Raw genomic sequence first — 24,530 nt, forward strand, 5'->3', positions numbered from 1 at the left:
CACTGCTTTGCCCGAGTAAATACTCCTTTGAAACCAATAAGCTGTACTGTGAGCAGATTAAGACTGACCTTGTTTCTGAGTGTGTGTTTTTAAACAAAGTTTGAACTACAAAACTGTGGGCAACATTCATAGCCAAACATGGGATCAAACCTTGCATTCACTGGGAGGCATTTCCTGTTAGTTTCTGTCCACCAAGTTTTAATATTCTCCTGAAGCTCTCATTGGTTTCGGCAGATCTCATTATTACAGATCAGAGACAGTGTTTGCTTTGTCTTGTATCATATATTTAATATCCCACAAACAATATAGCTTCTATTTCTCACGCTTACACAAGCAGTAAAAACAAAAGCATGTCTTGTATTTTCAGGCAAGGAGAATTTGGCCCACTGCATATATCAGGACATAATGTTAATCCAGAATAAACCACTGCCTTCAAAGGAATTAGTCCTACCTAGTCACACTAGTGTCAGTTCAGAATGAATGTTGCATTATACATCTCCGTGGTAGCAAAGTGGCAGAAGGAACTTAATCCTTTATTATTTGTGTGTGGTGTACTCTGCAATGCAAAGGACTGAGTCAACTTTTTCCCACAGCACTCTTTGTACTTTTGATGTCATTCTGACTTCCAGCTCACCACACTGAGGCATTCACCATGACTAATAGTAAAACAACACCCACAGGTTTCACAAAGGAAAGTGTTTGTCCTTGCTGAACTCTGTGAGATAAAATATTAATTCTGTGGTCTGAAATGCTGTATGTTTTTGTGGCTTTGTCCAGTATATTTCCATTTGTTCCTATATCCCTTTTCCGTCTTTTCTGTAGCGTAGTTCATAGGTGAGAGCCTAAAAATGGGGGGAAAAGAGACTTTTACAGACAACACTGAGTAGCACTACATATTTTGCAATAAAACTGAAGCATATGGATGTCCTGTGTTTGAAGGTGTTCAAGACCAAGTTGGACAGAGCCCTGGGTGGCCTGACCAAGTGCCTGATCTAGTGGTTGGCAACCCTGTCCACAGCAGTGTTTGGAACTATATGATCTCTTAGGTCCCTTCCAACACAAGCCATGCTATGTTTCGATGAAAATACACCAAAAAAAGCTTAACAGTTCAGACCTGCTGCTGCGCCTAGATGTGTTCAGCTTAGCTGTAGAAGACAGAAGCTCCTGGACCTTATTACCCCATGCTACACTATCCTAAAATTTTCCATGCAGGCCCATGCATATATTCACAGATTGTTCAGATCCATTCTAACATCACATCAGAGTCTAAGACACATCAACTGAGTTGATCCAAGCACAACAAATTACACCTTTTCTGAAAGGAGAGTTAGAAAGAGATCCAGCAGGCACTGGCACAGGCTGCCCAGGTAGGTGGTGGTGTCACTGTACCTGGAGGTGTTCAAGAAACATGGAGATGTGGCACTGAAGGACACAGTTTAGTGTTCACGGTGGGGATGGGCTGAAGTTTGGACTTGATCTTAGGAGTCCTTTCCAGCCTTAATGATTTTATGATTCTATTTGCTGTAGTCTACCAAGGTCTCCCTGAGGTGATATCAGTAATGGCTATTAGTGCATCTAAGGATACCTGAACTTATGCATACTCTCAACTCTAGTAAGCACAAAGTGAGATGTCATAATACAGTACAGTATATTTATGCTACTCAAGGTTTCTGCAAAATCAGGGCAGGTCTTAGGTGTATTTACATGTTTATAGTTCAAAAATATCAAGGAGAGTAAAAAATCTAAGTCGTTTTTCTTAGTGTTTTGCTAGGAGAGGACATTGCTCAGTTCAGTCTTTCCTTGGTTTTCATGGTTCTCATAGTTAACAACAAAAGGAAATAATAAATACAGTGAACATTAATTGTATTCACTGTGATTTTCAGGTCTCTTTTATAAAAACATATTTACATGTTTGCAAAGCACTTGTGATAAAGAATTGAAGAATTATTTGTCTTATTATTTCTGGGGTTGCAGACCTACAGCCTGACCCACAGTGTGCAAGCTGACCCTTGTGATCTCACACATGAAATCAGCTGTAGAATCACTGGGCAAGCTCCATCTCTGATGGTGCCTGGGCAAAATGACAGCCAGCTACAGGTGTAGCTGCAGGGAAAACCTGGCCTTTTGCTAAAAATACTGGCAATAAGATGAAAAGAACTTTTGTTTCCATGTCTGCTCTTCATTTCTTGATAAAGGATCCAAAAGGAAGTCATTATGTCTTACATTTTCTCTTCTCTTCTCTTCTCTTCTCTTCTCTTCTCTTCTCTTCTCTTCTCTTCTCTTCTCTTCTCTTCTCTTCTCTTCTCTTCTCTTCTCTTCTCTTCTCTTCTCTTCTCTTCTCTTCTCTTCTCTTCTCTTCTCTTCTCTTCTCTTTCTCTTCTCTTTCTCTTCTCTTCCCTTCTCTTTCTTTTTTTTCTTTTTTCTTTTTTTTTCCATTGCAAAATCAAACAGAAAAAATGATTTGTAAAATCCTTCCTTCGCATATAGACAAAGCTTGATAATTCAGAGGAAAACATGTACAACCTGACCCAATGTAGCTAGGCAATCTTCTCTGGTGCAGGCTGTTGTAATTCTGCAGACTGCACTGAATCAGGGTCACCTATACGCAAATCATGGAAACAGACAGTTCCATCAGGAAGGGGGGTAGGGTACATACTGCAGGTAATTGCTGGGATGCACGTACATTTGATCAGATGAAAACAACAGTGTGTCAGAAAAGATGAGCTGCTGTCAGCCCTCCAAACATAATTATCATTTACTCAGTTTCGACATCCTACTTCAGATAAGAGCCATTATCCAGAGCAATAAAAACAGCTGTGCAGAACACCATCACAAACCCATTTAGTAGAAAGTCAGACTACCTAATTCTGTTTTCCTTAAAATACGGTTAAACTGTTTTCAGCGCTGAAAAGTTGCTTTGGTGATATTTTTTCCACCATGCGTCCTGGGCAGTTGCATAATGTATTACAGGAAGTACTAGAAGTTATTCTGTCTTTGCTATGTTTTATTAGATTAGAGAGAACTATTGAGAAAATTTTGGGACAGTCTCCAAAAGTTACTTTAGAAATCCCTTTTATTAGATTGTCCAGACTCACATTTATGACCAATGATGATCTCAGGCACTTTCAGACAGCAGCTGGAAGCTTTTCTTACTGAGAGGGTTAGCTGTGATGTCTGCTGTGTGTTTCCCAACGGGTGCATTTGAAGTGGGAGATATTCATCTTTCCAGTGAAAGGGTAAAAAAATTATTTCTCCCTTGGCTATAAATGGGATATGACTTCTATTAAATGTAATTTGTTGCATTTGTTTTGAGTAGTAAATGATGCACAACTTGCAAGGGATATCAACTTCTACATATATATTAAAAAAAAAAAAAAAAAAAAAAAAAAAAAAAGTATAGGGGAAAGTCAGTCTGATCTTCAAAGAACTGAAATATATATGTGTAGAAAGGGGAAGTCCATAACTGCTTTTCACTCCTTTCTGAGCAATGAACAGGAAAAAACCATCACTTTGCAGTTTCCTAACCTACCCTGATTGCCATGGGCTACTAGAGTGAGTTTCAGTGCACACGAGCACTTGTGTAGTAATGTACTCTGTTTTTGATCAGTGTTTCTTTGGGTTCTTACAGGAGCTGTTCTTGGTTAGGTCTCTCAAGTAATTTAAAGTAATTCTGTAGTACATATGCCATGGTTTCAAATCTATGAATACTAGGGCTGCTCAGAAAATAATGCCTCCCATTTTATTTTGCTGGCCCACAATATCAGAGGCAGATGGTGGTGGTACAGCAGTAGGGGCTGAACCTTTCTGTCAGCATTTTGTTGACATTCACTGATGCTTGCTGAATACTTAAGGAGACCAAACAGTGGCAATGGGTCACCTCAGCTACTGCATATTATTAGTATTGCAGAATGTAGTCCCTTGTTTGGTGCTGGGAAAAAATGTACATGTAATGATGGTGGATGACTATGCCGAAAAACGGTGTTTTGTAGATGACAGTTTGCTCTATGAAATAGTGTTATTTTATGCTCTTATTTTATCTATTGTAGTTTCCATGGAAATAAATAAGAGGCATTACTTTCAGAGCAACCTATGTATTTTGAATAGAAAATAGGAATTCTCATTTGATTCTTCTACATTTAAGCATACTGAGGTGACGTTTCTGGACAATAAAATGAAGATATCTGGAAGGCTTGACTTTGGATTTCTTTTTCTTATTATCCTATAATGCATCTTACTGAGAGCAGAGGGAGAAGGTACCTACAGACAAAATACAGACAAAACACTGAATAGAAGTTATTCATCTCAGAGGATAAGACTGATTGTTCTGAACAGGAACATTTGAGCTATCTGTGACAGCATCCTGTTTGCACAGTGATGATGGAAGAGTGGTATGAGCATGAGATGCGATCACCAGATTTTACTGTGTAGTTCAAGATCAGTTCCTAGCTGAGAGGCAGAGAGAGGATCCAGCAGACTCCCCTGCAGCCATTGAAAACTGTTCTTACTTAAGATAATTTACCAACTTCTGTTCATTCAACTGTATGCATGAACTATGATCCTAGTACTGACATTATCTCAGTGTTCAGCCAATTTAACATCTATAAAAAGAAAAGCACCAAAGTAAGGTTACCAAAAGTTGCAGAATAGATTTGTTGTCGTTGTTGTTGCTCAAGTTATGTCTGAATCCTCAATTTTACACTAACTCAAAGGGCGATAACCTGGTGTAGGGAACGTGCTTTGGCAGGGGGGTTGGACTCGATGATCTCTAGAGGTCCCTTCCAGCCCCTACAATTCTGTGATTCTGTGAATGTGATGTGTTGAAAATGATTTCACATTTGGGGCTTTTCAATGATAGTAGTAAGGTTTTGTGTTTGATCTATACCTCTATACATCACTCAAGTTATGCCAGCTCTTACTAGTCTGATAGGATACAAATTTCCTGGAAGGTCCCTCATTCCACACTGTTGCAAAACATGTTTGATAGCTGATCGCCAAATTGATTTGAGCTACCTTTGAACAATTTACCCAGTCAATTTTCTACATTTCTAATGGATTCAATGAGATGGAACGAGCAAGGAGGAAACAGTTATTTTTCTAATAGCAAATTAAATCTCTTATTCTGACTATTAGAGATATGTGTTACTGAATTCCGTCTTGAACTGGGATGACTGATTTTGCACAAACATGTCATTGCTCAGAAGAAGAATGAATGGTCTTTGTTTTCATATCATCATATCATAGTATCATAGTATCGTGCGAGTTGGAAGGGACCTTAGAGATCATCGAGTCCAACTCCCGGGATTCGAGCCCTTCTGAGTAGCAGAGCAGCATTTCAGCCACTTGCGCCGCAGGGGGGATTCGAACCCCGGGCCTCTGGTGTTGCAAGCAGCAATTCTACCACTGCGCCACCGGAGGCACACCGGAGGCACACAGGTTTTCATTAGCAGTAGGTGTTTTAAGATACTCTACAATGAAACCAGTGATGTTTGGCTGGTCCTGTGTCAGGAGTTGGATTCAGCGATCCTTGTGGGTCTCTTACAATGCAAGATATTCTATGATTCTATAATCATTTCTTACCATGCATTCTGTGTTTTGGTAGACAGGAACAGGAAGTCTTGGATGCTATAGATTTCATGAACCTTAGGAGCCAGACTGTGATCCTCAGTATATAATGAAGTTCTCTAGTTTTTGTTCTGGAAGCAACAAGAACAAACTTCTTAGGGAAACCTGGTTGTCCTGATGGCCTAAACAAGTTGTGAGTTTTTCAGGAAAGGATGTTGCTCTGAGAGTTTTGCATAAAAGAATCATAAAACTCAGCTCAAACTGCAAAAGCTTTATACTCCAGATCTTCATATACAAATGGCTGTTTTCACATTTAGAAAACCAGCAGTAGGTGGGGTGAAGCACACCTCTTAACCATTACAGTCTGTTCATGCCAAAATTTACTGTGAATAAGCCACATATCTTTCTCCCTCCCTCCCTGTCTTCTCAGGTAAATGTTATATTCCCACCTGTCATTAAATTACAGACATTTGGATGAGAAAAAAAGACTAGCACTCACTCCAGCTGCGAGGAGCAGCATAACAGCTGTTGTACAGTTGGACAATATAAAGGATCAGGAACAAATGAACTTTCTGGAAACTCACAGCAACAATTCAGGCACCTTTGAAGGGCAGGTGGGGCTTCAGTAAATTTTGATGAAGTACCGATACTTGAAAACACACACCAAAAAATCTATCATGGCCTGTAGCATTTAGCAGAATCCCAGAAGTCAGATGAAGTGCCCAGGGAATAAGAAAACTCTTTACAAGGTAGCTTAACAATAAAGCAGCAAAGATTTCAGTTTAATGAGCTGGCAGCAGTATCAACTATGAATACTCACGTGCTTCTTCTCCCTGTGGAGGCTGTGATGTGAACTCAATCAGGCAAATGCTCTAGATAGGAAAATCACTGCCAATGCCAAGTGTTTGTTTTTTAAGTTGGCCCATTTTCCTGATACAGTTCACAGTAGGGTCCCACAGACAATTGATCTGGCTCGACAAAGGGGAAGCTGTGCTGAGGGATCAAGGTGGGCAAGAGGCAGAACAGAGATACTGGTTTTGCTGCCAAGAGCTTTGATTCATAAAACCACGGTCTCATCTGGAAATAGAGGCTTGCTGCAGCCTAGCAGTGAGAGAGTGCAGGAGTCTGTGCTGCCAGATGTTCCTGTTCTATACAAAGTACAGCATTTTGATTTCAAATCCCACACTTCTCATGAAACCCTCAGCTCATTTCTGGTGATCTGTTCTTATAAGAGCATAAGTTATTTTCTGTCTAAGCAACCTAAGTAAGGCAAAGATAGAGAAGGGAGTGAGGAATGAGGTTTCTGAGACATTTTAGGTACAAAACTCAACCTTGTAGCAAGCTGCTATTTTTAGTTAAGCAACTAATTATGAATCAAAATTCTTCTCTAAATCCAATTAACCAATAATAATTACCATAGCAACGAGTTCTTTATGTGGCACATGCCGAAAACACTCTTAAAGATGCACAACAGCGTTACTTTCCTAGTTTTCCCTAAACAAACAAGAGCTACTCCAATCTGTCACTGAAACAAATCCTAAACTTGAAAGCCAAGTAAGAAAAGAATTTAACAATTTCCTACAGGCTCATTTCAGGAATTAATGAAATTCCTGCTCTTTAATGTTAATCTTCCTTGGGAATATTCATCTGGAGATTATATAGAAAACCATTTCTTTACTTTTCAAATGTGTTTTGGTGAGATTAGCCCCAGAACTATTCTGTTTCTATACCAAAGAACTAAATTACCTGCTGAAGAGTATTAGTTTTCTTTTCTCTGTCTGCACTTGAGATGGTAAAACAGATGTTTAGCGTTCTCCCACATTTCATATTTTTTTCTGGACCTTTTCTGCTTTCTTCATCTCAATTTGCTTTCCACGTGAATTATAGAATCATAGAATGGGTTGGTGTCACGGGTTAACCGAAACAGTTGGGTTGGAAGTGAACCCAAGGATCATCAAGTTTCTACCCCTCTACCACAGGCAGGGCCACCAACCTCCAGATCTGGAACTAGACCAGGTTTCCCATGGCTTGCCCAATCTAGTCTTGAACACCTTCAGGGATGGGGCATCCACAACCTTTCTGGGCAGCCTCTGCCAGCACCCCACCACTCTCTTGTGAAGAACGTCCCCCTGACATCAAATAAAAACCTGCAAACTATTCTCTAACTCAGGTGTTTTTCATAAATTCACAGAAAACAGAATAAATTCCAGATCAAGACAAACTCAAGTGCTTGTAATAGGAGAAATGCCCCCCACATTGTTACGCGTAGCCCAACTCTGCTTTCAGCAGCTCAGACACCCTCACTTGTGCCCTTCTGAATTTCCATTTCTTGAGCTACATTCAGTTCTGTCACGATAACCTTTCCATGGCTGAGATTCACCCGTCACTTTGCAACAGACCTTTTAGAAACTTTTTAATGATTTCTACCTCGACTGTTCCTCATTTTACTGCACAGTACCAACTTTAATTAATACTTCTACCCAAACAGTTGTTTTCAGTGCCTTTTAAATTTTTATTTGTCTGAGATCTAGTAGTTCCAAATCCATTTGGTGTGTTATCTTTTTTTCAGTTGCCTTGGCTAAGCCATTTTCATATGATGAATGACAGATATAAATGAATTTATCTGAATCTGTGTGTACTGTCAGTGTTAGACTTAAGCTAGTCTGACCTGCCTCTTCTCCTTCCACTGGCTTCTCTTTTATCATGTTGATTTGCAAAGTGCCCTGAGTTGCCAGCGTGATGGACACCTCATAAATTTAAGTTATATTTACCATTTATATATCTGTGAACTAAACTCTCAACTGCCTCCTGTGAGAAAAATGGAAAGCAGATTTGGAGTAAAAATTTTAACCTCTGCTTCTAACCATCTGCATCATCTTGACAACTCTCTTTAGCTGTATTTATACTGGTATTTGATCATAGAATCATAGAATTGTGGAATCATTAAGGTTGAAACAGACCACAGCGATCCAACCATCAATCCATCACCACCCTGCCCACTAAACATTGTCTCTTAATGATACTTCTACCCTTCCTTTAACACTCCAGGGACAGTGACTCTATCACTTTCTCAGGCAGTCTGTTCCAATGCCTCACAAGTTTTTCTAAGAATATATATATTTTTTTCAACTTGAAATCTCTCCTGGTGCAGCTTAGGGCTATTACCTCTTATCTGGGAGAAGAGGCCAACCTCCACCTCAAAACAAACTCCTGTAGATAGCAATAAGATCTTTCCCGAGTCTTCTTTTTTCCAGACTAAAGAATCCAAGTTCCCTTAGTCGCTTCCCACAATGCTTGTGCTCCAAACCCTTCACAACTTCATTGCCCTTCTCTGGATACACTTCATGGCATCAATGGCATTCTTGCAATGACGGGCCCTAAACTGCGCACAGTACTTGAGGTGTTACCTCACCAGAGCTGAGTAGAGGGGGATGGATGATCATGTGCAAATGCATTCTCGATGGATGATCATGTGCAAATGCATTTTCGTCAGGGACAGCATGGGTCCTGTTTCAGATATTCCCAAGCATCACAGTGATGAGTACCTTTTGTTTGCATTTTTTTGCTATCTCTACTGTAGCTGCTTATTTGAGTGCTGTGCAAGGTAAAAATAGACAAAAAAACTTAGAAATGTCTTGAAAAGATTTTTTTTTTTTTTTTTTCCCATCCTATACCTCAGCTTTCCTATTGTGTGGTTCCTGGTTATCTTCTGGTCAGTCTAAATCTGTGTATATCTTGTAAAAACAGTCTGTTCTGGTTTGTGTCTCAGGCGTGCAATAGAAAATCCTGCAAGACTTCTGGAATTGGTCACTGTAAACTGTAGCTGAAAGGAGTGACAATGAGGGACTGGAGTATTTTATGTCTTTCTCTTTATTTCTTTTTATTAACAGCAGCCACAGATTAGTATCCTTGCAAGGCATAGTGTTTTCCTCCTCAGAGTGGTTTCAAGACTACTATACATAAGAAAAACAAATTCTTTCTCCAAGTAAACTGCAGTTTTACCTGTAGCATGTTTTCCATAATTCCTTTTATCCAAATCAAATTATGGACTCATGAAATCTAATTGAAGGCAAAATTCTACTGCATTTGCTCGAAGGCTATCTGCTGAAGTGAGTGGCACTTGTCCTGAGTATTAGCAGAGACAGGTGACTGAACTGGGCACATGTGGATGCTATAATTGAATTTGCAAGCAAATGATAATACTCTCCCACTGCTTTGCCACCGAAATATCTGGTTCAAGTGTTGTAAAATACTTTTCTTTTTTCTCATCCTAAACCATCAGTTTTCTATCATGTAAGCATAGATTATCCTCAGGTCAGTTAAAATGATATGAAATGCCTACTTTTCCAGCCACCCACAGATGGCTTCTGTTGTGCTGAATGGTGCAGTCCAAACTGGTCTTATCTCATGTCAGACCATCATACACTTAGAATCAGAATTTTGAAATCACAGAATATCTCAAGCTGAAAGAGAACCATAAGGATAACCAAGTCCCACCCCTGGCTCCACACAGGATCACCCAAAAATCAGAACATATGTCTGACTTTTCTTGTACTTCTTGCACTCTGACAGCTTGAGTTCATGCCCACCACCCTCTGGTGCAGATCCTGTCCCTGACCCCCACCATCCACTCCCCTGATGCAGCTCCATACCGTTCCCTCGGGCCTTGTTGCTATCACACAGAGCAGAGCTCAGCGCTGCCCTCCATTCCCTGTGAGGAGCTGCAGCCGCCATCAGGCCTCCCCTCAGCTCCTCTGCTCTGGGCTGAACACACACAGGGACCTCAGTTGCTCCTCACACATGTTGACCTCCAGAACCCTCACTGTTTCTGGAGACCCACTTGTCCCATCTGTGACAGGAAGGAGTTATCTCATGGGCTGAATTACAGTATTCTCTATTTTATAGTGGAGTAGAAGTGGAAAATGACTGATGGAAGCTGGTTAATCTGGGGCATGTTGTCTCCAGTCAACCATGGTGAGGTATAGGAAAGCAGAAAACAGGGAGATGGGGTGGCTCCTCCCTTAGATAAAATAAAGACTGAGAATATGTCAGTAAAATCGGGGAAACTGAAAGGAAGACGAAGTGGAACTGATTAGTCACTATGTCTCATATTATAAGCATGATGGAACACTCAAAGAAGTGATAAGGTTGCAAACTAAAGAAAAAAAAAAAAAACACTAACAAAAACATCAAAACAACAACAACAACAACAAACATTTTTAACACAAAGTCCCTAATTAGATGATAGATGTTTTTGCCCTTGGATGTGGTAGGGGACAAAGGTATATCTAACTTCAGGAAAGTATCAGAGAAAAACGCACATGGTCAGTCTACCAGGGGTTGTTAAACAGATTGATAGAGTGTGCCACCTCCAGTTTAGAGGTGCTGTAAAGAACAGGATCCTGGAAAGTAGGATGATGCAAAGATCATGCTAATCACACCCTATTTCTCATAAGCTTTTCCTAGATGTCTATTATTGGCAAAGATTAAGCAGAGCTTCAGATGGAGTCAGGATATGCATTCTTATTTAATCACAGCATGTAAACTGTAAATGAATTTCCTGCTCAAACATAGAACAGTGTTCCAAATTCAGGAATACAGGAATATGTAAAGCTGACGTTTCTGCCAAATGCATTTAGTTTGATATCAGATATCACTTTTGTAACCTCCTTGAATGTGAGTGAAGCAAGCTTCACAGAGTGAAGCAAGAGCTGAGAAGACTTCCCATAAATTTGTAACATACATTAGCGGTGAGGTGTTAGACAAAGCTACTGAATTTGCAGGGCTCTTTTCTGTCTATAATGCATGCAAACATACATTTCTTACTGTGTTTCCTAAAAGATCTTCACTCATTGATATGCTATGCCTTACAAATAGAGCACAAAGAGGTATCAATGACAAGCAAAACAAGCTGTTGGAATTTACACGGTCCAACCATTAGCTCCCACTTGCATCATTTAAGTTCATGTCTCAATGGAAGAAGCTGTGACGCACCTTTTACTATGAAAGAGTGCAGCTTTTACGTAAGCATTGGTGAATAAAGGGCTTGTGTACACAGGCACAGGCTAAGCAAGTATTTGGTTATGCATTCAGCTTCACTTGTTGGATAGTTCAGGATTCAGATCATGCAAGCTCTTACTTTGGCATCAGCTGAAAATGAATTTATTTGATTTGATCAATAACAGAATAACTATTATCATTGATACTAACTCTTAGCTAACTGGCACCCTTTGTTTTCCTTAATATGGCATTGCTCTCAAACTAGCCATAAAACAAATCAAAAGTTGCTTCTACAGAAGAGGCAGTGCAAAAACAAATTGCTAATTATGTTAGTAATCATTCCTGACTACAGCCCTGTGAGTCAGTTCTTGGAAACATCATTTGTGGTTCAACTAGAGTTTAATGCCCCCAGATACTTTATACTTCTTCCTCGAGGCAGAATTTTATGTATGTTTGGTGCCTTTAATTAAGATCCAAGGGATTCTTCTATGTAAACTTTCCTAACCTTTTAGTTTTACAGCCAACATGACTACAGAGCCATCTTTCTCACTCTCTCTTCATATTTTTAAACAGATATTTTTGCTTCTGTTACCTGATCAAATCTTGCTTTTTGTTTGTTGCAGATAGCAGCCCAGGCAGTGTTATTTATGTGTATGAACACCGCAGGAATCTTCATTAGCTACCTATCAGACAGAGCACAACGTCAAGCCTTCCTGGAGACCAGAAGATGTGTAGAAGCCAGACTGAGGCTAGAGACAGAAAACCAGCGACAGGTATTCAAGAAACACTACTATTTTTATATTAACTAGAATTGATAATTGAACAGCCCAGGCTGTTGGCTCATTTATAACCTCAGTGTGATGCTATCTGACTTGTACAGGTTAAGTGAGATGACTGCGATCATTTTGCTGCTGTGTATTGATCTGATATGACAACTTAAAGATTTTTTAGGGAAACCAGATGAGTACCACCATCTTTTCCCATGCAAGAAAAAGGGGTCATTGTGTGAAGCACTATCACACAGCTTTTTAGAATTGGTTGCTTACACAAGTGGGGTTAAACTGGGGAAGTTGTTTCAGCATGTTTTGGAGACGGAAAGATTGTATTAGCTGTATTAAGCAGCTTCATGGAAGAAAACTATCTAGATGGAGAAAATACTAAAACATTGCCTTTGCCTCACAGATGATTTTTCAGAGCTGGAATGCTACTGCAAGGAGGTATCACTATATGCTTTCTCTAATCCTCAACTCTTCTCTGAAAATCTCTTTTTTATCACTGTGAGCAATACCATATTGAACTAGGTGAACATTTGGCCCAAAGTTGTGGAGTTGTTCTTAGGTAAATCATCATTTCCAATCCATAACTAAGAGACATCCAATAAAATAAGTTTTCTGCTTATTAATTTCAGTTTAGGCAGTAGAGATGAGTTGTACTGTTATGCAAATTATGCTTTTCTACTGAAATATCAGAAGGTTCATCTCTTGTTTTAAAAGTTGCATAGAGGTCAAAATACAACCTATACACATTACACTGCTGTTTCTTACTCAAATTAATTTCATCCTTCCGTATAGAAATGTGTATTACTTTCCAAATTAATTTAGTTTATTTTATTAAAGTCACTTTCTTATTAAGATATTTAGGAAATATAATGCTTTAGACTTAATGCGAGAATTGAAGCAATGTTGAGTGCTGCCACTTACGTGGGACAGATCTCTCTAGCCACTGTTGGCTGGAGATCCTAAGGGACCTGCATTCTCTCAATGATGCTTTCATCTCATTGTAACTGTAGGAGTACATTTTTAGTTCTTGTGGCCTGGCTTTGTTATTTATTTATCTACTTTATTTATTTATTTATTTTTGTTTTAATAAGAAGCTCTTTTCCAATCAATTCTCTTGTAAAATAGTACTTTGTAGGCTTTTACATTCACTATTGCCCCCTAGACTTCAGTGCAAACTTCTTTAGAAAATGATAACAGAAATTTTCTTGGCTCTGAGGATTTTCCATTACAATTGTTTTATTTTCTCGTGGGAAATGATTTATTTATTTTTTCTGAGAAATTCAATTTTGCTGAAATTTTATTTCCTATTCGGAAAATAAAGACAAAGTTCTTCTATTTCAAAGGGTTTTAAAAAAATAATAACAGCAAAAACACAGATTCTGTTCATTATAGATGGAAGCAAGGCTTGCATTTGAAAGATATGTTTCTAATAACTGTTGAACAGCGCATTTTAATTTGGCCCTGTGCCTTGCAGCATTCTAGGGCTGTCTTGTTCCCCGAGAACAGAATTTCCTGGAGAGTCAGACCACTATGACTGAGACTCACCTATAACCAAACAAAGTACTGTGTCATGGGGATCATATGACTGGAAATAACATAGGGGAAAAGATATTCTGTCCAAGGACAATGTCTTAGAGAAAAAATACAGGTATTTGAACACTTAATGAAAGAGTTCTTTCAAAACTTAGCTTAAGGCTAAGCTAGTCCCAGATTTAACTGTTGGGCTTGATGACCTTGGAGGTCTTTTCCCATTTAAATGATTGTATGATCCTCTGATTAGGAAGAAAACATTTTTATATGATTCTAATTAACTTGGTTGGAACATTCAAACTCTTATATTATGTACACCTATTTATGAATGTATACTATTTTTTATATACTACATATGTCAATGTAATATTACATTATATGAATATGATGTGTTTCTGTTAAATAATATATATTTTGCTTTGTATAGCAATGCAAATGAAAATCATACTAGATCTATGTATCTTATATATATATGAAATATATTTCGTACCTATATTATATGCATGTATGTAGTATAAAAATATATACACATGTGTATGTATTATATATAATCTAAATACATACTTACATACTATATACAAAATGTTTCCATCTGTATCTGGGACAAGAGCAATGATGACATATTCCAGTACTGGAAGCAAGACTATCTTCTCTGAGTCTTTTGTTCTTTCTGTTTGTTTCCAAAGTAATGGCTCATGAAAGCAATTTTGAAATGTGCTTCCAGTGAGGTGATTGAAAATGTCACATGCTGGGTAGCTGCTTTTTTCTTGTAGCTTTATCATGTCGACTGGATTACTGTCTGTAGGCAGTAACCCAAGCACTGTGTTGTTGTTTTCTTATCTTCAGTACATTTGCATTTCATGATACAGGTAACATGCAATTCTTCTCTATGTGGTATAAATATTATATTATTATATTATTATTTTTTCATAGCACATTTAAAAAAAATTAAGGACGAAGTTCAATAAATTCATTCGATTGCTTTCCAGTCAACTCTTCTGAAGAAGGGAAAAATAAAAAGGAAAATATATATATATATATATATGTGCAAGCCAATAGCTGTGATATGGCTTCTAAAATTTTCTAGAAGTATGAGCTGAGTAAATAGACATATAGTAATTTATACAATTATTCCAGATAACAATTCCAGGAGTCACTCTGGGGCTTTAATGTTAGAAAAAGACCAAGCGGAATATACAAATATTTCCTCCTTATTAAAAAGTTACATGGGCAAATGCCAAAAAACAGAACAGCTAAAATTGCAGGTAATATTCGATAAGGAATATGTAAAAAGAGGAAACAATAGGAATATATATATATATATAATTAATATATATATATAAATATATATGAAAATATATATATATATATATATATATATATTTCCATAGAGACTATTTTCTTTTGTTATACATATTATGAACAATCTTAATTGTTTTCATCATTAGGTCTTCAAAAGTAGATGTTTTCAAAGTTACACAGTGATTTTCCCATAAGTGTAGGAAACTCCTTAATAATACTTAAAATCTGAATTCTTTTCCATTTTGGTTTATTTCTCCTCCAGTTCTCATAATCTTTATAAACCTAAGGGTTCTTTCAACAGGGTCCACATTTTTGTGGCTTTCAGTGGTGACACTGTTTCCTTTTGTGGTAATGAGTGGCATAATTAAAATCTCACAAGGTTTGTTTCCACTTCTTAAACTGAAAAAATAGTGAGAATTATAACATGTCATAGATATTGCATGTCATATGAAGTATGACAGATTGCCAGATAGGCCCCATTCGATCTGGTTTGGGACTGACTTGATTTTGATTTGATTGAATCAGAAGACTGTAAAAGTAGGAAAAAACAATATGAGTTAAAACTGAAGCAGGGCATGCTCCTTTTTCATGCATATTTACAGAGTAAGACTTACAATTATAAGTATATAGATACTTTCCATATGCTTCTGCTCATTTCTATTCATCATTAAAACTAATACATAACTTCTGCGCTTTCAGAATGATCTCTCCAGTTTTTCAATATACATTATATTGATCACCGCTAAGCATACATCATTCTAATAACTAAATGCTAAGCTATCATTATAAAGTAATGCATAATACCTAAAAGAGCCCATCATGGAAATTCATCTGCTGTGAAGTAAACAAAATCTACGTTGAGACATACATGGTTGTACAGAGAAACAGTCAAGATGATAAATAAGGAATCTGAGTTTCAGAGATCTTGAAGAGTTCTCTAGTGAATACTTGTAGATTTTCAAGAAAACATACAGAGTTTCCACATCTTCAGTGGAAACCAAGAGATGAAGAGAACATTTCCTGATGAAATTCATCTTGACAAGACAAATATTTTTCGGTGACAATAGCCTCATTCATTGATTTGTCATCATCCTTTTTGTACAGTGTAATGAAAACGGAAGTTCAAACCACCAAAATAGTAGTTTTCCCCACTGTGATGGAATTAAGTTTTTGTGTGTTTGTGCTTTGTTTGTTTTTGTGTGTTGTGTGTTTGTGCTTTGTTTTTGTGTTTTGAAAGATTTGATTTTTTTCTTAGTTTTTATTATTATCTTTCTTAAATCTAATTACTATTTTAATGAATTGAAGAGTATGGTGGACAGTAATAGTTGTAAGTTGCTTAAGATATATACTTATATCCGTCAAAAGTAGCAGCCATAAAATGTCCTCCAGTTTTGTTTTGACCACATGGCAATTATGTATCAATGAAGAAAATGAGGTTCTCAGTTTTCCTGAATCCTTCCAGTTACATTGTCTTCCTTTTTACCTTGATTTTATTGTAAAGGAACAGTAGGTAATTCTGCTTTCCTTATATCTAGGCAATGAAAAAGAAAAGTGTATATAAATATGTAAGTTAAAGTTATAAGTATATAAATTATGTATTACTAATTAACTTATTATAAGTATATAAATAACAAATAACTTATTTTCCTCATTGTCAAAATGCTATGAAATTTCCCTCAGTGAAGAGCAAGAACCTGTACTGCATTTCATTTTCATTTCAACTTCTATTTATCTTCAAAGCAAAATCCCCGACTTCACATGAATGACATATTAAATCCACGGATACACTGAAATGATGTCTCTATGAATAACTGAATTTATAATCATCTCTGGTGTCCTTACCTGCTCTTTCCCATGCAATTCATCTTTGCTTGAAATTTGTCTAGCATTTTAAACTTTCAAATATTATCATTTAATTATGAAGAATATCTCAGATAACAGTCAGTCTGCCTTTTCCTGAACCATGTGTACTTATATCAAGTTATACCTATCAGAAAGCAATTATTATGCATGGAAATTAATATTTTGACTTTAAATTTCCTCTAACTAAAGATGTAAATGGAGGCTTAAAACTACTAAAAGAACATCACAGAAGTTAGTCTGATAAATCATTCTAAAAATCAGTCCAGCACATATCCCTAATACCAGGGTTTTTTTTTAAGCTATCTCAATGTTACTGGAATGCTACTCATAGAAAAGTTATTTTACTGATGGTTGAGAGACTTCTCCCATGTGATCTCTTCAGTTTTGCTCTCCAATGCCCCTCTAAACACAATGAGACTAAAGAAGACTTTCTGGATAAAGAAATGGTGAAATGAGAGAGGGATGCTTCATTAAAGATAAGTTAATAAACCACATCCTCCTAAAATGAATGATCTGTGGATTGGATTAGTGTTTCAAAACAATAACAAACAAACAAACAAACAAAAAAACAAAAAATCATTAAACCTCTCTGAAACATTTTATTTGCACAGTTTCTGTTCAATGGTGTCTTACGAAAGAAGAACTTTCCTTGCAGTTGTTTGAGTTGACAGGTGAAATATATCTAGATCTGTGTGATGATCACTTTCATCCTCTCTGAGGTGTTTGTTCTTGTTCCCACTGCAGTAGGTTCTGTATGATTCATGAGAAAGAAAACTCCCGATTTGGTGCATAGAGAGCTCACCAGCAGAGCACACTGCCATTGCTGTGCTAAGTCAATCATTGATGTGGATGAACACTTGAATCAGAAAGAAATCACCCAGTATTTAAGACCTGAGAAGTAATACATACTCAGGCAAGAAAATCCAGACAGTCAGCATGCTTCTCCCACCAAGCTTTTGCAGATGCTTCCTCTTGGGCTGGGGTAAAGTCAGGGATCTACAGTTATAACCCTCAGTTTTGTCAAATTTGTGGTGAATAAGAAGAAAAAATCTCTTCTTCATTAAATGATCCAAAGAGAACTGTCCCATTGGGGAACACCCTAGCAAACATCTCTTCACTGCAAATCATAACACTGACTTACGGGCCACTTACATTCCAAGTGATACAGTATAGTATAGACTCATGTAGCATTCCACAAACTCAGATTTTGTTCTGAAAGTTGAATCAGTTTGGTTATTATTTCATTTGATTTCTACAAAGGATTTGAATTCAACCACTTGAAAGGACCATTTTACTACTTGGGCAGAGGGTTGGTTTCAGAGAATGAGCTTACTTCCTGTTCTTTCCAGTGTGGCTCTTCGGTTTGTACAAGGAGAATACACTCCTTAGTCTTCAGAACAGTTATCTGCTGGCCTATTTAGCCTGTTCTGTTATCTGTGGAACAACAGTAATCTTGTCTTAATCTCCTCTCCACTAGAAAAATGTTCTGTCTGAGCATTTGTTTCCCTTCTACCTCAGATTTGTTTCCCTTCTACTTTCAGATGATTTTTTCATGCTTTCCTCTGCAACAGCCTCTATTTTCTAAAGCTTAAAGAAACTCTGGGCAGGCTGACAAATTCTGTATTTGTTTGCTTTTTAAAGAAGCTTACATGTTATGTAGGTATTATCAAGCTCTTACAGATCTAGATTTTAATCAACATTCAGTACTTTGCAACCTTTAAAGTAAGAACAGATTGGACTGGGATTGGAAATGAAGCCTTAAGAGGGTTAAATACTATAAAGTCATCTCATTTGATACTTTTACTAAGAATATGAAAATCTGTCTAAACTGGTATGAGGATAACGTTTAGATTTAGTTTGAAAAAACAGTAATTGGAAGTTTAGAAATTACATGCCATCTTTGTCATTGCAAAACTAGTTTTTCAATGCTTCATAAGTAAAAACTGTGATCACAATAATTGAGACTGTATTTTCAGTTGGTAGACAACCTTATTATTAAAAATTCACTGCAAGCTGTTTAGTCAGCTTTCTTTTTACAGGAAGCTCAGTCTGTTGAATCTGAGATGCTCAGAATGGGTTTCCAGTTCTCTATAATTTCTTACATAATACAGCCTTCCTCTAAAAAAAAAAAAAAAAAAAAAAAAAAAAAAAAAAACAAAACCTGATCTCCACAGAAATTTGTTCTTTTCTCACATTTATGTTTCAGAAGATACCTGAAAAAGCATCACAGAACCAGCACATCCATTCTCTGCATCTTCTTGTCTCAAAGTGCTCCATCTGCTTACATCCACTTTTAGTAAAAAAAACATTTCACATGTCAGATTTTAGGTGCTATTCTTTCACATTCTGCTTGTCCACACTTGAGAAATTTGTTTCTGTTTGTTTCTGATTCTCAGAGCATAACCCACAGATCTAGTTTTCAAGTAGAATTTCAAGGTAAACTCAAGGTAAAAATCATCCTCTAACTTCTCTCTCACTCCTCGTAAACCTGAAATAGTCACTTGGACTGAAACAGAGAAATGAGATTTACAGCCAACACTAAGGAGATGAGAATTAGACCCTGAACTGACCTTTATACCCAGAGGAAAAAGCTCGAAAATGTCACAGGTTCCTGCATGGGTATTTTCCCTGGAAGATGTTGATGAGGACTAAAACTGTTTCCCGTTGCTAGTAGAGGGCTTTTGGATTGACCAGTGCTAAAGGAACTTTCCCAAAATCTTTTCCTTCTCTAAAACAATTAATGCTGTACTGGTCAATAATAAATGTGACTAATTGCACACTGATTAGTATTTGGTTGCCTCTTACTTCCACATTCTCCATTCCTTGCTAAAGAGAGTGGTTTATTATAAACAAAAATCAAAATAGGGATCAAAAAAAGCCATTACCCCAGCTATCATGGTTCATGAGCCATGCTGATTACCTCACAGATGTGAGCCAAAGAAGCAAAGATGAAATGAGTAAGGGGAATGAAACAGTTTATGCTTCCTACAGTGACAAGCTACTACTTCCAGCTGGACTGCAATGCAGTCATCTCTGATTCAATAAAGAGCTCCAGGCTCCAGACTTATAAGGCTAGCACCTTTTCGAAGCTCTAAATAGATTTACTTGTTTTAAGTTCAATTTTCTTTCTTGTTCAGAATCAGAACTTTATGCTAACATTCCTTAATACCCTGAGATGAGTTGAGGAGGAGTCTTTCAAAAATCATTACAAATATTGCAGTTTACAAGGACTCTGAAGTTCAGATAATATTTTTAAATTATCTGACCATTAATAGTATGAATTCTAAGCTAACCAGAGTCATGTTGCTAAAGTCATTGTTAAGATCATTTAAGGTAAAATAAAAGTTTTGAATTAATGATATTTGATTTAGATAAACTGACCATTGCTCCATCTTCTGAGACCTCCCAGGGGAAGTTTATCTAGCTTGTGCTGGTTAAGTTTCAACTTTTGTCTCTCACAAGGTGGATTGTTTGTTTTACCAAAATAGATGATGACCTCCGAGCAATTTTCAATATCATTGTTCTGCAATGTTTTTGTCACACAAATTTGAAAACAACTGATGGTACGTGAGCTTGCAGTCAGACACTTTCCATGCCATTAGCTGCAATAACTATTGAGAAATATGTATGTTGTTGAAGTGGTCTAGTTATTTCTGAAATGGCAAATAAAGCAACAAAATGGAAAATATATATGTATATATGTGTGTGTGTGTGCATATATATATATATGTATATATATAAATAGAAAGTAGAAATAGTGCACAATTTCACGATGATTCAACAGCAGATTCAGAGCAGTCCTAGAAAAGTGAAAATGCGCTGGGGCATGGAAATACAGACGTTAAAGTCAGATGGGGCCAATTTGCAGTACAAAGTTGACTTTTGCTCTATTTTTATTTTTTTTCTTTTTTCCAGTAAAGCAAGGAATATTTATGGTTATGTCATTATGAAATTGCTATGCTGTATATGTGTCTGTCTTCTGTTCTTAAGGTATGGTTCTGTCCCTGTTGTCTAAACTATCAGAAATTTATGGAAGTCAATATGCTAGAAGACAGTACAATATTTTTTGTTGAGGTATTTGTCAAATTTCCAAATAAATGAGGGAAATGTAAAGCATCAAAAGATTTGGAAAAAACAATTGCAAAACTCTAAAGTTCACACTGTAATGTACAGATACTTATGATGGATTACTCTAGAGCTGAACAGTATTGCTAATAAGCATAAATGTTTACCTCAACGAGATAGCTCAGTAAGACTTACTGATTTGTAACTCTTGCTTTTCACAGTATCTTTGTCACATGGTTGAACTTCACACTGGAATATAATTATAACATGTCCTTTGTAGGTAGACCATGTGCTAGGATTTAGAGGATTTGGTTTTGTTAAACATCATGTAAAGGCATACTGCGTTTGAGACCTGTACTTTCTGTTGCTTAAGTTAAAAGACAGCAATTGACAAAGCAGTGCCAGAAGATCATTTTGTGATAGCCAAGTGATTCTAACAAGTGGCTGCTGATGTTAAAGAGTGCAGACTTGTTTTCTGCAAATATTAACTCCATAAACATGCTTCCATCCACTCACATACAAAACATTACTGCCTGTGTGACCTTATGGTGAGTTGATGGATTGTGCTACACAGAGTAAACAGTGGCTGCACTTAATTTCAATATCTAAGATTGTATTACTTTTAAAAATAATTTTTTTTTTTTTCTAAGTGCTTTATGGAGGAATGACATTTTTCAGCTAAGAAATACAACATAAATAACAGGTACCATGCCAAAAGAAATATCCTTAATGGGAAAATGTTGTTCCACCACTTCCCTACATGCTATAAGATAAGCTAAGTTTTTTAAGAGGCTAAAATGACACTGGGAGAACATGAAAATGCAAACTGGCAGTATTATAATCAGTCTTATATGGCTCAGGTTGCACAGGGAAAGAAGGCATTAAGACTGCAGTTTTCCTACACAGCAAACTGGCTGATGGGAAAGTTACCCTCTCTGAAACTTGGCAACTGACTGTTAATCATCAAGTTTTGCAAGCATTTTGTAATGTGGCTTCAGGTACGTGTTTCTTTCAACCATTCGTAATCCAAACAAAAGGAACAATAGTACCTTGAAATATTTCCCTTTGGCTCAGAATGGATGTGGCAATGCGAACTGCCTGGATTCAAATAAAAGAAAGTTATAGAGCTCATATAGAAGAGTTTATCAATAGATCTTCAAACTACATTTGAATGGAGAAAGGGATAAAACCAGACTTGCCAGTGATAAGCTATGCGATGACATGCCAAAATTGGAGGGTCTGTATGAGATTCTTTAATCTTCTCTGTGAGGTACATGTAATATTGTACAATGACATACATTTGAGATCTTTCTACACTAAAACACATAGCATTAAAAACGAGCAAGAGGATATAGATGTCTTGGCTCAATTCCAGAGCTACAAAACATTGACTTAAGTGAAACCTGGCAGGCAGAGTCCTGAGACAGGTGTATTACAATGGGCAGCTCTAGGCTCTTCGGTAGGGACAGTCAGGGCAGATGAGGTGGGCAGGTGGTCTGAAGGGAATGGTCTGTATGATGCTCATTGACACAGATGAGAGCCTCTGGGTAAGGACTTAGAGACAAACAAATAAAGTGGGTGTTGTTGTGTGAGTCTACTCCATGCCATCTGACCAGGACAAATTATTCTTATATTCTTATCCTCAGAGATACCTCTAGACAGGGTGCCTTTGTCCTTATGGGTGACTTCAACTTGCTAGATGTTAACTGAGAATACCACACATCTGATATAAACAGGAAATCAGAAACAGGAGATTCATGAAACTCCTTGATAAATTCCTTATACAGATACCAAACCTTTAGGAAAGATGATCTCCTGGATTTATTGCATATAAACATAGATGGTCTTGAGTGTGAAGTGGTGATTCACATCTGTCTTGGTCATAGTAAACGTGAAGTAGATGAGTTTAAAATCTTTAATGATAGAAAGAAAACTGCCACCAAAACTTTAACAGAAACTGAAAGCAGATTTCAGGCTGTTCGGGGAACTAGTTGGAAATGCTCACTAGGAATCTTTTTGAAGACTTTGGACAACATCCATCACTAACAGGTGAGGCAGACAGGCTGCTTGACTGAGCAGGGTCCTTCTTATAGAGCTTAAGCAAAAAAAGAAAGTGGAAGTAAGGTCAAAATATATGGAAGAACTGCAGACATGCTGTTCACCATCATGGGGAAACATTACATACAGTCAAAGCCCAAGTAAAGTCAAAGCTGACGATTACTGTGATGGACAACTAAACAGGCACTGGAATAGGCTTGTCAGGGCAATGGTCATGGAACCAAGATGCCCAAGTTCAAGAAGTATTTGGACAACACTCCCAGAAATATGGTGTGAATTTTGAGTAGTCATGTGGGGAGTCAGGAGTTGGACTCAACAATCCTTCTGGGTCCCTTCCAACTCAAGATATTTTATATTCTGATTCTGTGATATTACATATTACAGCAGTAAGTAGCAAAAGCTAATAGGCAACCTCATAACCCCACAAGTCTGAACATATTAGATCCTGCAGTTCCTCCCATATTTTTAATTACTTGCTATTGTCTTGATAACACTCAGGAGAAATGACTGCAAATAGAACTGTCCATTGTGTACTATTAAAAAAAAAAAATCTCTGTACAATTGTTCATCATAATGAAAGGTGCTAATTTGTATTTTCTAGAGTGGCATTTACAATAATTACATTTATTCTGAACAGTGTCACTTTTCAGTAGAAAACAATACAATTTTTATCTGCTTTTCTTAAATGTAACAAAGGCTCATGTTCCAGAAAGCTAAAAACGTTGCTCTGAACAGCCCTTTTCTCATGCTATTATACTCAGTGCTTAAGACAATGAAGATTCCATGGTATTAATAACAAACATTGTTGAAGTTCAGCTTAAAAGTTCAAGAAAAATATTTCCTTAAAATCAATGTGCAAAGTGTGGGATAACTGCCATGTTTAATATTTTGTGTGTATATCCACTCAGTTTTACTGAACTCTCTTGGGAATAGCCAAATATAAGTCAAGCATGTCTGCTCGCAAGATATTTGTGGGTTCACTCATCTGAAAATATGTGTAGAAGAGGAAGAACAAAACCTAAACAGAACTAACAGTCAAGGGATACTTTTCACACCTGAGTAAAGACACTGATAAAGAAGTTGAGAAACAAAAGAAAATCACAGCATAGACATAATTTTGACCTTTACCTTGTTCTGTTTAGGGGGAGATGGTACAAGGATATTATTCAGACAACAGACTTTGCGGGGCTGCCATCCACCCACATTTTGTAGTGAAATATCAAGGAATTTGATTTTCCTCTCAGCAACCTCCTGCCAGACCTAAATTGCCTGTTGATGTTTAGTTCTTGTTGGTATTTTGTTCATTTGATCAGTTGCAGTGAAAAGTTCTCCATTTCAGTTTTTATTCTCAAGACTTAAGACCTCTAATGA

General features: G+C 37.1%; 1 protein-coding gene across 2 annotated transcripts in view; it reads left to right on the forward strand.

Moving 5' to 3' along the window:
• The window catches only part of ADCY8 (adenylate cyclase 8), a 120,827-nt gene that overhangs the window by 18,193 nt on the left and 78,104 nt on the right, over positions 1–24,530 (forward strand). For both annotated transcript variants that reach the window (XM_072328473.1, XM_072328472.1), the window contains exon 2: positions 12,186–12,335. In XM_072328473.1, coding sequence (XP_072184574.1) covers positions 12,186–12,335 — 150 coding nt within the window. The remainder of the gene's footprint in view (positions 1–12,185; positions 12,336–24,530) is intronic.

This window comes from Excalfactoria chinensis, chromosome 2 (assembly GCF_039878825.1).
Source record: "Excalfactoria chinensis isolate bCotChi1 chromosome 2, bCotChi1.hap2, whole genome shotgun sequence".
In the NCBI taxonomy this organism is placed as follows: Eukaryota; Metazoa; Chordata; class Aves; order Galliformes; family Phasianidae; genus Excalfactoria; species Excalfactoria chinensis.